At 43.2% G+C, this 15,190-nt stretch overlaps 1 protein-coding gene across 1 annotated transcript in view; it reads right to left on the bottom strand.

Annotated features, from left to right (window-relative positions):
- Slc25a13 (solute carrier family 25 member 13) overlaps nucleotides 1-15,190 on the bottom strand; it is a 169,821-nt gene that overhangs the window by 144,756 nt on the left and 9,875 nt on the right. Inside the window, exon 2 of the mRNA XM_034519298.2 lies at nucleotides 2,687-2,740. Coding sequence (XP_034375189.1) covers nucleotides 2,687-2,740 — 54 coding nt within the window. The remainder of the gene's footprint in view (nucleotides 1-2,686; nucleotides 2,741-15,190) is intronic.

Raw genomic sequence — 15,190 nt, 5'->3', positions numbered from 1 at the left:
CAACCTCAAAGCAGGGTGAGCAGAATGAGACTGAGTCTCCTTCTCTAAAGCACGCTGTGAGAAGCCAGAAGGGTGCCCTCTAGAAGCCAGCCTCTCTCCCCACTTGCACAGCTCCATGGTTCTCTCTGACCTTCAAGGCGGCCACCTCCCACCATGACCCAGACCCCTACCACCAAAGGCTCAGATAAGGCTTTTCATCCCTCCCTAGCTGCAGAAGCATCCTTCTTTCTGCCTCATTCAGCAGAGAGGTGGGCTGGCACATTTCATATGGAGTTTTTATTAGAGAGAACAATCACATTACATTAATGAACAGGAAACAACACAGGAGACAGACTTGCAGACTGGTAACCGTTCGTCCCTACTTAGCAAGCCCCACTGCGTCTCAGTCTCCTTTCATCCCTTCACCACAACCTTCATCTATGCTAGACAGTAAACAAGAGAGCCTCCGCACACTGCGGTGGAGTAGATTTAGGTTGGTCCCACACTATCCAGGCCTGGTGAGGTCACTAGACCCTGTGCCAGATCCAGAATCCCTTCTATAAACTGCTGATTTGGTCTCCTTCACGTAACCCACCTCCTCCCCCTCATCACCTCAGACTCTAAGCTAGGGGGAAAAAAACCCACCTCACTCAAAAGTCACGTAGTCTCCTATTTAGTGCCAAAGATTCTGAGCCTGGCTTTGAGGTCACCCACATAGAAACACCACCAGTGGCTGTTCAGAGACCCACACGGAGTTCCTACTCTCTCTGTGTTTCCTTGTGCCAGATGGAGCTGTCTCTCCAGCCCCAAAACATTAACTTAAGGAAGACATGAATATCATCCATTTTCTTGATTTCAATCATTGGGGACCCGTTTCTACCTTATAATATACTGTGTTGGCCCTTCTTAGCTAACAGCAAATTTGAAAAGTGTGCTGTGGCCGGGCGGTGGTGGCGCACGCCTTTAATCCCAGCACTTGGGAGGCAGAGGCAGGTGGATTTCTGAGTTTGAGGCTAGCCTGGTCTACAGAGTGAGTTCCAGGACAGCCAGGGCTACACAGAGAAACCCTGTCTCGAAAAACCAAAAAAAAAAAAAAAAAAAAAAAAAGTGTGCTGTGTGTGTGTGTGTGTGTGTGTGTGTGTGTGTAAGTAAAGTCCAAACATCCTTACAAATTTAACCCTGTTTCCTCCTCTGAAAACTTCTTCTATATTTACCTTTTGGAATCTTTGTCTTTCCTGCATTTGTTTTTTGTTTTATTTATTATGTATATGTCTCTGTGCCTATGGGAGATTACGTGCACCACATGCCCTCAATGGCCAGAGAACTAGAGTTACAGGCAGTGTTGTGCTGTCTGATAAGCCTAGTGCGAATCGAACCTGGGTCCTCTGAAAAAGCAGGAAGCACATCTAACCCTCCTAAGGACTGAGCCAGCTCTGTAGTCTGCCTTCCCTGTATTTGCATCATTTAAATACAAGCACTTTACTGAGTCAACCTGAAACACGCAAGCCGAGTGCTGGGCAGTGGACACCAGTCAACTGACGGAATCGCTATCATTTCTCCTAACTTCTCATTATAAAAATGCACAAAGTAGAGAAAGAAGAGTCTAATAAGGCTAATATTGCATTTCCTAATTTTAACTATTTTTCATAATACCATCTATCTCCCCCTCCCCCAAATCAGATTTTAAAGCAGATTCTACTATCACACTATCATTTGTTTTTTTTTTTTTTTTTTTTTTGAGACAGAGTATTACATAGAACTGGGTGTTCTAGAACTCACTGGTGAGCACTTTCCCTTAGAACAGCCTTCAGCATCAGTGAGAACTCCAATGTCTTACCCAAGCGTGTTGCAAACCAAGCACCAACATCCCAACCATTCTCTAACCATCCTAACATGGACCACTAAGCTTACCCTTGTTCCCTCCATACACCTGATTCACTTTGATTTGCAAGAACTGTCTTTTTGATGTGTAGAGAAAGCCCACAAATTTTGCTTCTATTGTCAAAAAAAAAAAACAAACAAACAAACAAAAAAAAAAACAAAAACAAAACAAAACAAAACAAAAAAAAAAAACAGGCCTTTTCTTTTTTAACTGTGTTGAGCCACAAGAAAAAGTTTGAGACCCCAAGAAGATTTTTGTCATACTAACCACTTCCTGTCTAAAACCAGAGTTGGGAGTGTACAGAAAACCAAAGAAAGTTCTTAGAGCATCTGGAGCATCCAAGTGTCTACAACACCCAGTGATACCCAAAGATGATGCTAATGATCAGAACAAAACAATGGGCTTCTTCTACCTGAGGGAGGAAGGACAATCTTCTCTGGAAGAATATAGAATTTACCACGATGCTTGTTGGTACAGAACCTGAAATTTCCTAGGAGAAAAGGCAATCTGTGGACCTTCAGAGACCAGTCCTCAAGAGGTAAGAAGTCAGCACTCACTCCTCCAAGTTTTTTTCAGATGAACTGTATGCCGTGAAAGAAATTCAAATAGAAGCCATATCCCCATCACCAGAAATAACCTACATGGTTTCCATATATTTTTTAAAAACAGAATTATAAAGGATCCCTTTCAGGAGTCTTACATTAAGATACTTTGGGAGATGTTTTTAAATTTTTCAACAATGAAATAAAGAGCTGTTTGAAATAATCGTCTAAAGTTATAGAACACAAACCAAACAAGAGACAAAATAGATTCTTTTATACTGACCTTCAAAAATATTGCTTTAAGCTCAGCTGGATCTGCTCTCTTGGTTAAAGCCACCTATGAATAAACATAAAAATGTTTATATTATTAGAACAAAGCGGAGAAATCAAGCTAGCAGGAGAGAAAATAAACTTTGGGTTCGAAATTAGTACATTTCATTTTTTTTCCTTAATACTTAAAGTACCAAACTGCTCCAGTATGTAAACTCGTCCGCAGATTCTAAGGTAGACTCTATGTGGCTTCTAAAATGATAACATTCTGTGTAAGAAACCAGAAACGCTTGAATATCTAGCATTCGATGTATAAAAAGCAGGGGGGAGAAAGTTGAAACAGATTAGTGAACACCTGGCATTTTAAACCGCACCCAAGAGTAACTCATACCTTCTCATGGGAATATTAAATATTAAGTACAACCTGTTTGCCAATCCTGCATAGGAGCACATTTCTTAAAAGTCAGTGAACTAGTAAATCATATTAAGGGCCCAAAGAGAACTGCTTCCCACAGCTCCTCCATGAACAGCACGTACACCCACCAACCTAGACAGGCCACGGAACTTCCCCACCTCTCCCCAGCGTTAATAAATCATAAGTCTCTAAAGGTGTGACTATTATTCTTCACATTCTAGAAACTCAAGGGACCGTGGTTACCTTCCACCAGTAAAATTTGACAGATTAGCTCAGAATAGGTGTTGTGCTTAATTCTCCAGGCCACAAAGTCCAAAAACATCACTGGGAGAAAAGCAAGACAAACTTGAACATGACTGCCCTAGGCCAACACAAAAGAACCCTTATGCAGAAGCAAACAGTGGTCTTATTCACTGCCCATCACCCAGTCCTGCTGGCAAAAGTGGTCAGAAGACACAGTTCTCAGCAAGCACAGTGTCACCCCATGATACAACCAAGGAGGGGCCACTGGAACCACCCCCAACGCTGGAACCTTGTCCCTATCCAGGAGGAGATTTATGCAAATTGTTCTAAATCCCTTCTGTGTGCTTGCAAAGGCTCTTCTGAGATCTTTAGACAATGGATTTTCTGTCCCTCAATATGAAACTACCAGAGCTTGTTAGCCCGCCACTATCAGGAATATTAACTAGTAATGGAACAGGAGGTAGCCTCTCTGAAAGGTGCTCATTGGTCACCTTGTTTTGCTAACTCTGATAGACTCTTTCCACGTCCGCTGAATATCCGACACTATCAGTGCCTTAAACCCAAAATTAGCTGACGTCCTTTGCTGTTCAACAACGGAGGGAAAATAAGACCGTTAACCAGTCCGGCCATGATTAATGATACTCCTGACCACTAGCCAACACAACCATGATTAATGATGCTACAGACCTCCAAGTTTTAGAAGAGGAGGCCCTGTTGGTGGAAAGGGGAAACTAGGATGAACACTCCTAGAAAAGGCATCACCGAAGTGCCTCTACCTCCACTTGCAGAGCGGAAGCCTTCCTCCCACCTTAGTAAGAATCCTACACCCTTTGACAGGTTATTTACTTGGCACGAGAAGAGGGGCTGCACATATGCTGGCCTAAGTTCCTAGTGTTTTTTCTTTGAAAGGCAAAGAGACTTTCTACAGGATGAGCTATGCTTGCTCTGTGTGAATGCACACTCGCACACCTGCTTAGTTCGGCATGCTACACACTTTGTGTGAACAATACTGCTATTTAGCATGGACCTCCTTGGCCTAAATTTCCATAGCACCATAGTCTCCTGATCCCCAAGCATAAGTCATTCACTGCTCCTAGTGAGAACTGGACCTCTTTGAGAGAAAAAGCAAACTCTTGAGTCTATCCCATGCAGGGTTTAGGCACAGAAGAGCAAAAAAGACAAAAGCTCCTCTGGGGGGACAATGCTTCAAGTTCATGCCACCAAGAATGGACCCTACAGTTTACAAAACATGGCCAGGTCCTCACAGCAAGTCTGAAACTCAGGACACATACTATTTTCCCCAACTTACAAAAGGGAAAATCAAGGCTCAGAAGCAGTTATGTACCTTCATTCCCTAAGTCAGAAGGAAAGCCAGTTTCCCCCCTTACATTTGAGTTTTCTCAGTCTCAAGTCTCCCATTCCCCACATTACAGGCTTACAGAAAATATACAAAATCAACACTGTAAATGTAGTTTGCCTGACATGGTGGAAAACACCTGAAATCCCAGAACAGCAGAGACTGAGGCGGAAGGAGCCAGAGTTTGAGACCAGGCCAGGTTACTAGTAAGATCCTCTGATAAACGAACCAGTGAAAATGAAGAGGGTTTTAGTATCAAGACCTTGAAGAGAAGGGAGAACTAGGAGAGAGGGAGGGAAGTAGAGGCTCTTGAAAACACCCACCAAAGCCCCGAGCAAACACCCAAGACCATCCAAACACACCAGCCATCCCTAGTATCCTTGCCTGTATAAAACTACTCTTGAAAACAGCCCCCAAAGCTGTAGGAGTAGTAAGTGGCTAATAATCACTTAGGAATTTGCCTAAGACTGAAAAACCATTAATAGCTATATCACATCTTAGGCATAGATAAGGATGGAACCAGGAGATGGCTTCCTAGAACTTCATATCAGCCTCCTCATCTCTCCTCTGTCCATCTACTTCCCACTTTGGAAATGATAGGTAGCTATTTGGAATTTCCATTTGGGCTTCCACTCACAGCCCTATGTCACCTGCAGCAATGCAGGGACAATCACAGTGGCAATCACAGAAAGTTGCAGAGAGAGCCATGACGTCCTGAACGTGCACTGAGATAGAGTCTAGCTGTTGGCCAAAGCAATACCCAGAAAGACACGTGCTGAGGAACGCAGGCCAAAGAAATGGAGCTGTGCTTTTTAAGCTGACACAGAACCGCTGTTCAGTATGCATGCTTTATAGCCAAGGAGCCTAGCGTTATTAGACCTAGCTTATTCTTGGGTTACAGAAGATCCATCAGACTTCAGATAGTTTCCAGATGTACATACATACATGGGTGTGTATATCTAAGATAATAATATAGAAATATGTACAAGTACTAGCCATTTAATGACTTGATGTCATCATTACTTACCATTATCTTATTCTTCCTCATCTGTACTTAAAGACTAGAGTATAATACAGTCTAACATTCAAACAAAAGTTGTACTACGCCTTAAATAAATGAAGTAATTGGTTTCCAAATCTAAGAAGGAAGAGATTCTTTGCAAGTGACTATGAAATATCGCTTGATATTTAAGTCAACACAGTAAAGAATTTTGTACTCAGTCAGGTAACACATTACAGTGATTCCAAACTTAAGATTAAAAGAAGCAAGGGGCTGCACGGCTGTCCTCCCCATACCCTGGGAAACATCTAATTTGATTTGACTTAGAATAGAATTTTCAGGTATATCCCATAAGCCCACCATGCTATTCGATGGTAAGTAAAACTAGAGAATCACGAAGCACGGATTGTACTTTAACAAGCTCAACACTAGTTATAGCCATGTGTGGTGGTCACCAACAGACTAGCTTAAGAAGCTTAAAACCAGTAAAATAATAACGCAATTTAGCAACTGCCTTTTTTTCATAAAGGGAACAAAAATATAACAGGAAGAACCAGAAAGGTGTCTTTCTGAACAAATAAACTCATTCTAACCCAAGTTAGCGTTGCCAGTGGGAAAGATTCCTACACATAGGAGTGGTTTTTTTCTTTTTTCTTTCTTTTTTTTTTTTTTATTTAATCAGCTTGTTTACCCTGGAATCAAGCCACAGTACCAGGCTCGTTACTTTCACAAAGTGCAGCAGCACATACTTGGGCACTCAAAATAGTTGGTAGGTGTGACAGATGGCGGTAGGGACAAATAAGAAATGCAACATGGCTGGGTATGGTAATCCCAGCCCTAGAGAAGATCCTAGAACCCAGAGTCAGGAAGACCAGGAAGAGTTCAAGATCCTCCTCCATACCTAGCAAATTTGTTTGGGACCACCTTGAGATGGAGGAGACCCCGTTTTAGGATGGAGAGGAAGGAAAACAGCAGGATAAAACTGGGTCACTCCTCTCTGGAAGCTGTGAAGATGAGAATCCAGGCTGGATCTCCCGTGGGGCTTCCTCAGACTTTGTCAGCTTCTACAAACTTAAGGAAGTCCTCAACTGATAAATTAAGTGTCTTGATGAGTAAGATAAGAGATCTACAATGGTGGCTCCCTTCAGTTCAGTGTTCTCAAAATACTGAGCCCGGACACTTGAGCTCACATGTACATCCCCACAGGCAGATGCACACTCTTACATACAATTCAAATATCTTTGAAAAAAACTGAAGGGCGCATCCAAAACCAAAGAGTGACCTAGGACCCTGAGTTCAGAATCTCTGCAGTGGATAAGTTACAGTTTGAATATAGTTTGAATACAAAATACCTCCAGTAGGCTCGTGTGTTTGAAGACTTGGTCCCAGGTAGTGGTGTTGCTATTTGGGGGTAAGGTGGGGGTCTAGTTGGAGGAAGTGGTCACTCATAGGGAAGGCTCCGAAGTTTATAGCCTGGCTCTGCTTCCCAGCTAGGGTTTGCTTCTTGACAAGGGCAAGCTCCCACCTCCACAGCTAAGAGTCCCTCCTGCTGCCATAGCTTCCCCACAATGGATTCTGTTCCTTCTAACAATGAGCTCAGACAAGTACTCCCTCCCTTGTGGGCTTAGGCTGCTGATTTTGAGTATGTGCGTGCCGTGCGTGCGTGCGTGCGTGCGTGAGTGCGTGCGTGAGTGCGTGCGTGCGTGCGTGCGTGCGTGAGTGCGTGCGTGCGTGCGTGTGTGTGCGTATTGATTGTGTGTGCATGGTGCCATTATCTACTACTTTCAATTGAAATAAAATCAAAATTTTCATCTTCATAAAACAAAAAGTACTCCCTCCCTTAAGCTGCTATATCTACATAATTTATATAGCAGTAATGAGAAAAGTAACAAATATAACATAAAGCTATAAAAACAACAATACAATACGGCATATCTTTAAAAGATTACAATGGGTGGGTAAGCAAATCCCCTGGCTGAAAGCCAGCTGCAACATCACCAATAGCACAGGCCTCCTTCCCTAACTCACTTCCCCAGTCTGAGAGATCCGTGAACTCAGAACACTGGCAGGATTGCTTACCCAAAGTCATCCTGATATAACAACTATATATCTTTGATATAAACACCAGAAAAGATGACTCATCAAAAGCTGGCCACCATGTGTCTGTGTAAAAGCCAGTACTCGGTGATTAGAATAAAGGAGCCAGGAGATCCGGTGCCACACGATGGCCCTCGTACCTGAGGAACCAAGTGTTAAGAGGACCTAAATCCTGAATAAAAACTGCTCCTGGGCATTGCTCAGCAAGTTAGCAGCTGCAGCCCACATTCTCTCTCCATCTTCCTGTATGGCAAAGTACATAGCTAAAATTCCATTTCTCAGAATCCTTTGCAGCTATATGGCCCAGGGACTGTCAGTCAGAAGAAATATGGTAGCGTTTGCAAAGAATAGATTTGGAGTCTATGGACCACACTCTTGCTGCTTCTGCTAACAGACACCTTTGCTGACAGTGCCTGGCTTTCCTGTGACACTGTCCCGCCCTCCCACAGTTGGCCTCCAAAACATCCTGTGCTTGGCAGCAGACATCCTGACTGCATAGGAGGCCACTGCTCCCTTGGTGGCCTGGTCTACTTGTGAGGCTCTGGAGTCATTCCTAAGAGCTCAACCTCAAGTCTGTTTCTTTACCCACCCAACAAATTCTATAACCCATTTAACAGCCTTCAATAAATCTGCTGCTGAAACCAGCTAGCAAGGTCAGTTTTCTACAAGTAAACCTGGACTGATACAGTTATTGCAAAAGAAAATTTGGAATTCCCTGAAACCACAGTTACCATTGTCTTGAGGGAAGAGAGAGGCATCTCATCAAATTGACAAAATCCATTTTTTACTGAAGTCACCAAGTTGCTCACTCCAGCCTTATGCTAAGTTCCTTGGGTTCTCTTAGTGAAGAGGTGTAATTATACAGGAAGTTACTGAAATATACATTAATACACAGACAAAATGCTGTGATAAGCATTCTTCCAACCACCACTCTTCTGGGTAATCAACCCTCAAATGTCCCTATCACTTCTAAAGCATCCCAGGGCTTTGCCCAGGGCAGGTCACTTCAGGGATGCTGGCTGGAGACGCTTATCAGAACGACTCAGTAACTTGTGACTCTGCTCTGCCACAGACACCCATTAAACAACTCTGAAACCATTAGGATTAAAAATCTGGCATTGAGAAGCAGATTATAACAGTTAAGTAATCCATGGTGTTTTAGGCTATGGGTTCTGCTATGCCAAAAAGGCTTCAAACACATTTTCCGTTCTGTTATCGTCATTACGCTGAAGCTAGCATGCCAGTAAATGTTCCCAGGAGAAAAGACACTAAGAATCTTTTCTAAAATACACTTTTCTGTTGGCATGCTCTTGCCTTATATATATATATATATATAAAAAAAAAAAAAAAAAAAAAAAAAAAAAAAAAAAAAAAAAACAGGAGCTGCTGACACTGCCAGGGGTCCTCTGCAGAAATTTAGAAGAAAATCTTGGGACCCAGCCACACCTAATGTCATTGATCATATCAGTTACCATCTCTTAGTTTTAAATCTGCACTTACAAAATGACAAGAACACCTACCTTCTCTCTTTCTAATGGTTACCTGACAGCCACTTAGAATGAAGGAAAAACATCCTCAAAATCTCCAATGGTTAATGTTGGCTACCCCCAAATTGTATCCTTCCCCCAGCCATGAGCAGGCCTGAGAGACCTTGCTTACCACAACAGACCAAGTGGTAGGATCTAGGTGGAGTTACCCACCTTAGCTGCACAGAACACAGAAGCAGAACTGCCCCAGGGCTTGCCTTGAGATATCTCCGGCCTGACCTAGAACGGATTATGGATTATCCCACCCATCTTCAGCTGAAACCAGGAGGGGTTGTGGTTTAGGCCTTCCCCATTAAATTGAAAGCTGAACATTAAAGCTTTGAGCCTTGATCAGAGAACTTTATCTTGGCTTCATCTCTTCTCACCCTCCATCCTTTTTCATTCCCAACCTCCCTTTCAGGTGACCACAGTTGATGATTCGTGGGTGCAGGCAGCTACACCAAATCAAACAAGCTGACAACAAGACTACAGGACACTTCTGCTTCCAAATACAAATGGAAGGTGAGGGGGTCAGACATACTGAACTCAGACTAGGTAACAAAAGATAACATGCTAAGAAGAATGGTTTACATACAATGCTTGTGGGAGCTCAGCTGTATCAGTATACTATCTGACTACTAAGCACAAAAGCCTGGGCTTTCTGTTCCCAGCACTGCATAGATCAGCCATAGTGGCTCACACCTATAACCCTAGAACTGAGAATATAGGATCCTTCAGCTACAGTGTGAGTTCAAGGCTAACCTGGACTACATCAGACCCTGTCAAAAAGACAGAGAGATAGAGAGAGAAACAGAGAGAGAGAGAGAGAGAGAGAGAGAGAGAGAGAGAGAAAGGGAGGGACAGGGACAGAGACAGAGACAGAGACAGAGACAGAGACAGAGGAAGGATCGAGTGGGGAAGGAAGAAAGAAAAGATACTATAGAATGTCTGCTGTCTCATAAGGAAAGCTGGAGAATCAGCAAAAACCAAGGAGCCACCAACAATACCCTCAGATGCCTAGAATGACTTGGCAAGAAGCCAACATAACACTCAAAGCAGGCCAACAGCATCAGGCTGGGACAACCAAAACAATTTCTCCAAACATTGTCAACTTAACTGCACGTGGCAGAGGGCATGTACTCGACCCCAGTTGTCACGAACATGGTAACTAGTGATGCTCCACTTGCTCACTTACAAGCTTCCCTCATCTATAAACCCAGAAACATTCCAGGCCTACTTGCCAGGCACTGCCAGAACCCTCCCGAGGGAGAATGACATACTTAGCAGTGAGTGGCCGGTATGTACTGTATGAGGACACATAGTGTACCGGAAGCAGAAGGTACTGGATCATTCAGTTTTAGCCATAGCAAGTTGCCGGTAGTTTTTTCCATAGCCAGCCTAGTACTCAAAGCTTCAAAGCAGATCTCAACTTAACACCACTCCAGCTCTCTAAGGTGAAAAGCCATTCATTCATCTATTTTCCAGAGGAAGAAACAGAGGTATTTCAGAATCATTAATGGGTAGCTCTACATTACAAAGTCAGAAAGGATCCCAGGACCAGGTCATTCAGACATTCACTTTTAACACCTGAGAAATACCGGAGGCGTGGTCCAAAGCCCTCCAGTGAATCATGCACAGGTAATACTGGACATGACCTTGAAGTCTTTGTCACTTAGTATCATAGCCAGCCCAATGAAGAATATTACTCTCCAGTATTATAAGCTGAAGTTAGTCTCAATTTTTAAAAGCATAGAGATCACGGTATAATTAGGAACCAGCTGCAATTGTAATTATCCCTCCCAATATAATTTGTTACCTATTAGCAAGTGTCAAATTACTACGGATCCTCAAATGAATAAAACCTGATTGCCCTGTCCTGAAGACAGGTATGCATATTCCTGTTGGGGAACAAAGAAGTCTAAAAGCATATGACGCATTTCTAAAGTACTGAAAGGCCCCGAGTAAGCTATCACAAGTAACAGAGCCCTGACAACTTATTAAGCGTACAGGGAAAATCAAAAGCAAAGGGCCAGTAGAGAAACAGCTTCCACTAAGCAACATATTCTCTGTTCAAAATTCTGCTAGGCACCAACCTATTCTCAATGCAACAGAGTGAAAAACCCAGATGGAAACAAAACCAAAGGACATTCAAACAGGCAGGAGCCCATCCTGGGGACAACACCTTCCTACACACCTGAACACTCCACCACCTTCTGGCATACCCCAGGGCCTTTTGATGGCATTCCAGGCAACTTTTCCAGCTCCGAGGCCACAGCTGATACTACTCCCACAAAACTTACACTGCCCCTAGCTTTATTCTAAGCGTTGCAAGCATTAAGCACACTGATGCTTTCTAACTGCTTCCCAAATAGTGAAATTATGTACCTTTTATAGATGACGAAATTGAAATACAGATGAAGATAGAGATGTAGACGTGTATGTGTTTGTGTGCGCGAGCGTGCGCTCGATAGTTTTATGTCAACCTGACACCAGCCAAAGTCATCTGAAAAGAGAGAACCTCAAGTGAGAAAATGCCTCTGTAACGTCTGCCTGTAAGGCATTTTCTTAACTAGTGATTGATGGGGAGAGCCTAGCCACTGTTGGAAGAACCATCCCTGGGCTGCCAGCTCTTGGGTTCTGTAAGGAAGCAGGCTGAGCAAGCCATGGGGAGCAAGCCAGTAAGCAGCACCCCTCCATGGTCTGCATTTGTCCCTGCCTCTAGGTTCCTGTCCTGTTTGAATTTCTAGCCTGACACTCTTTGATGGTAAACGGTAATATGAAATTGTAAGTCGAATAAACTTTTTCCTCCCCAACCTGCTTTTTGGTCACGGTGTTTTGTTGCAGCGAGAGAAACCCTAAGTAAAACACATAGTTGAGTAACTGGATGGGATGTCACACAGCACACTGCAGAGTCTTAACAGGCACACAATCCAAGGTTTGCATACAAGACTGGTCTGTTACAGATATTCAATTACTGTAAGAATTCAGCTGTGACAATGGCATTGTGAATCCTCCTGCTTTTAAGAAATCTTATTTAGGGCTTGGTGAGTTCAAAGCCAGCCTGATCTATATCACCTAGGCCACCTAGGGTTACACACATAGTGAGTCCTTGTCAAAAAAAAAAAAAAAAAAAAAAAAAAAACCGGAAAGAATGAATGTTGAGGGAAGGAAGAGGAGCTTAAGAGAGGGGAAGGAAGGGGGATCCTATATAGGGGCTGGAGACACTTGGCGATTAAGAACTGCTCTTCCAGAACAGTAAGTCTGATTCCCAGCATGCATACAGCAGCTCACAACCTGTAACTCCAGCCAGGCCTGCATGATCCACACAGTTCCAGACTGCAGCAAGGCTATGAAGGGAGGCCCTGTCTCAAGAAAAAGAACGAAAAGGAAAATAGAAAAGAAAGGAAGAGAGAGAGAGAGAGAGAGAGAGAGAGAGAGAGAGAGAGAGAAGGAGGGAGGGAGGGAGGGAGGGAGGGAGGGAGGGAGGGAGGGAGGGAAGGAAGGAAGGAAGGAAGGAAGGAAGGAAGGAAGGAAGGAAGGAAAAGCAAAGCAAACAATAAATAACTAGACAGAAATCTTGTTCCTATGTAGTCCCATAGTAAAGTGCACGCCTTGTCCAGGTGCAATCCCAGTGCTACAAAAGAAACGGGAGACAGAGGGAAAGGGGAAGGGAATAAAAAAAAATTAGACAGATGAAAAGAAAAGAGGGAAGAAAAAGTTCCATATATAAATGCATTCCAAAGTAAAGTACTTACTGACCATACTATGGGGCTTGAGGTTCATATTTAAGACCGGAAATGGAAGGAACAAACTACTGGCTACAAACTGATACGTATTACTGATTAGATAGAGAGATATGGGCTCATGGAAATATCCTTAAGGAGAATTCTAAACAGTGTTGTTTTTCCTTTCAAAAACAGAGTCAAATGCTTCTTCCTCTAGGGAGATTTTCTGTACTCTAACCAGATTCGCCTCCTTTGGTGCTACCTGGACCTTTCTTAAGGTCTCTACAAGGGTATGTGTAAAACTCTGACCCTTTCAGTACCAAGCAACATGAACGTGGATTTGTTTGGTTTTTCCTCACCTGTTAAAAGGGAGAAAGAGAACAAAGACTGCATGAAAATGCAGGGCCCAGGACAGATGTAGCAGTACTTGGCTTTGCAGCAAGGTCAGAATAGCCCACCTGAATGGCTAGCACAAGACACCTGACCAGGGGAGACTACAAAAGCTTTCTCTGGACCAGAAGATTTGACCCCAATGGCAGCAGGTCACACTGCTGATCACAGGGCACCAGTGATAACTAGCGAATCAATGTAATGACCCCAGCTGAATGAGAGGCACTAGAAATATACACGAGGTGTTCATCGCTTCTGTAATATTAAGCGAGAAGTCTGGTTTTAAACATGGCACAAACGAGAAGCCATACAGGAAGTCCAAACGTGAGGTGTGTATGAACCAGTTAAATATCAAGCAGCTAAGGGGACAAAAACAAGATGCAAACAGGGCAAAGGGGCAAGGTTCTTGATTCAACTGTCCTCTTGGAACAAATCAATATGGAAGGCAAATGACCCGGGAGAAAAATCAGGCTAAAGGTCTCCAGACACTGCTGGAGTTGCTGATGAGACCGAATGTGTCCATGAGCCATGCTGAACAGAGAGCCCAAGGCTGAGCTTGGCAAAAGAAGGTGGAATCCTGCAACTCCGGGCAAAGAAAACAATTGTGTGTGACTGAAACCCAAACCCAGACACTAATCCTTTGTGGTGAGCAGGTTTAGGACCAAGAGTCTGGATTTTCATGATGGAAATGGATTACATCTATCTCCTGATTTCAGCCTCTCTCTTAGAGTATGATAGAGTTACCACTTCAGAGTAGAGAATGTCACAGTAGCCTTGACCAGGGCACTGATGAACGCCACTGGGGAAAGATGTGTCTTCCTGCTCAGAAGAATGCAATCTGTCTCTGACATTGCCTGGATCTTGATATCAGACAGTTAGCTCTCCAAAACTGTGAAAATTAATTCCAACTATTCAATCTGACTGGTCTTTGGCATGCTGTCATAGGCGCCCTTACAAATGAATATGCTCCAGTAAATACACAGTGGTTCCAACTGAGCCAACGATTGCTTCATTCGCTGATTTTGCAACCATGATCAAGCACTGCATTTGTTCATCTCTCTTTGGGAGTCTCCTTTTCTTCAGCCTTTTGCACTCATGATCCGTTTTTAAAATCCGACTCAAGAGCTTTAAAGATCTTCTTGGACACTTCCCCTTGCACCACTTCAGTAGATACAAACTGCTCGCTTCCCCACACTTAGGAGAGCCAGGTTGAAACACAACTCCCCATGGCAAAGGTCCTTTGCTCCTCTTGTAAGAAGTGAGCCATTGATTTACCAGATAACACTGAGAAGAAGTGAACGCTAGCAATCATTCACCAAAGCCTTTTAGTATCTGTGGATAATTCTTACCTGAGTCCATTATTATTTGCAAATTACAGAATGGTCCTTCTCTTGTTTTCTACTTCTGGAATGTTCTTTTACATTTTCCTAGGTAATATCCTTTGGTCAACAGAACTAAAAACAATACAATAAAATAAAAAAAAGCTGTGCTTTTTCTATTCTGTCTCAGTTTGATTCCCTTTGAGAAGTAGTAATTGTCCACTATGGACTAATAGAATTCTTTCTTATCAAATATGTCACAGTCTATTTCTAGCTGATTGGGTTTTGTTTTTGGTAATCTAGCACATTACAGTAAAGGTGCCATTTTTAAGTGAACAGTTCAGTGTCATTAGCATATTCAAATGCTAGACTCCAGCAGCGCTATTGTCACCCCAAAGGCAAACTATACCCATTGGTTAACACACACCTTGTTTGTAATAGCCGC

The sequence above is a fragment of the Arvicanthis niloticus genome, chromosome 15 (genome assembly GCF_011762505.2).
Source record: "Arvicanthis niloticus isolate mArvNil1 chromosome 15, mArvNil1.pat.X, whole genome shotgun sequence".
NCBI classification, from domain to species: Eukaryota; Metazoa; Chordata; class Mammalia; order Rodentia; family Muridae; genus Arvicanthis; species Arvicanthis niloticus.
Note: the sequence above shows the minus strand (reverse complement) of the source record. Positions and strands in the feature narration are given on the sequence as shown.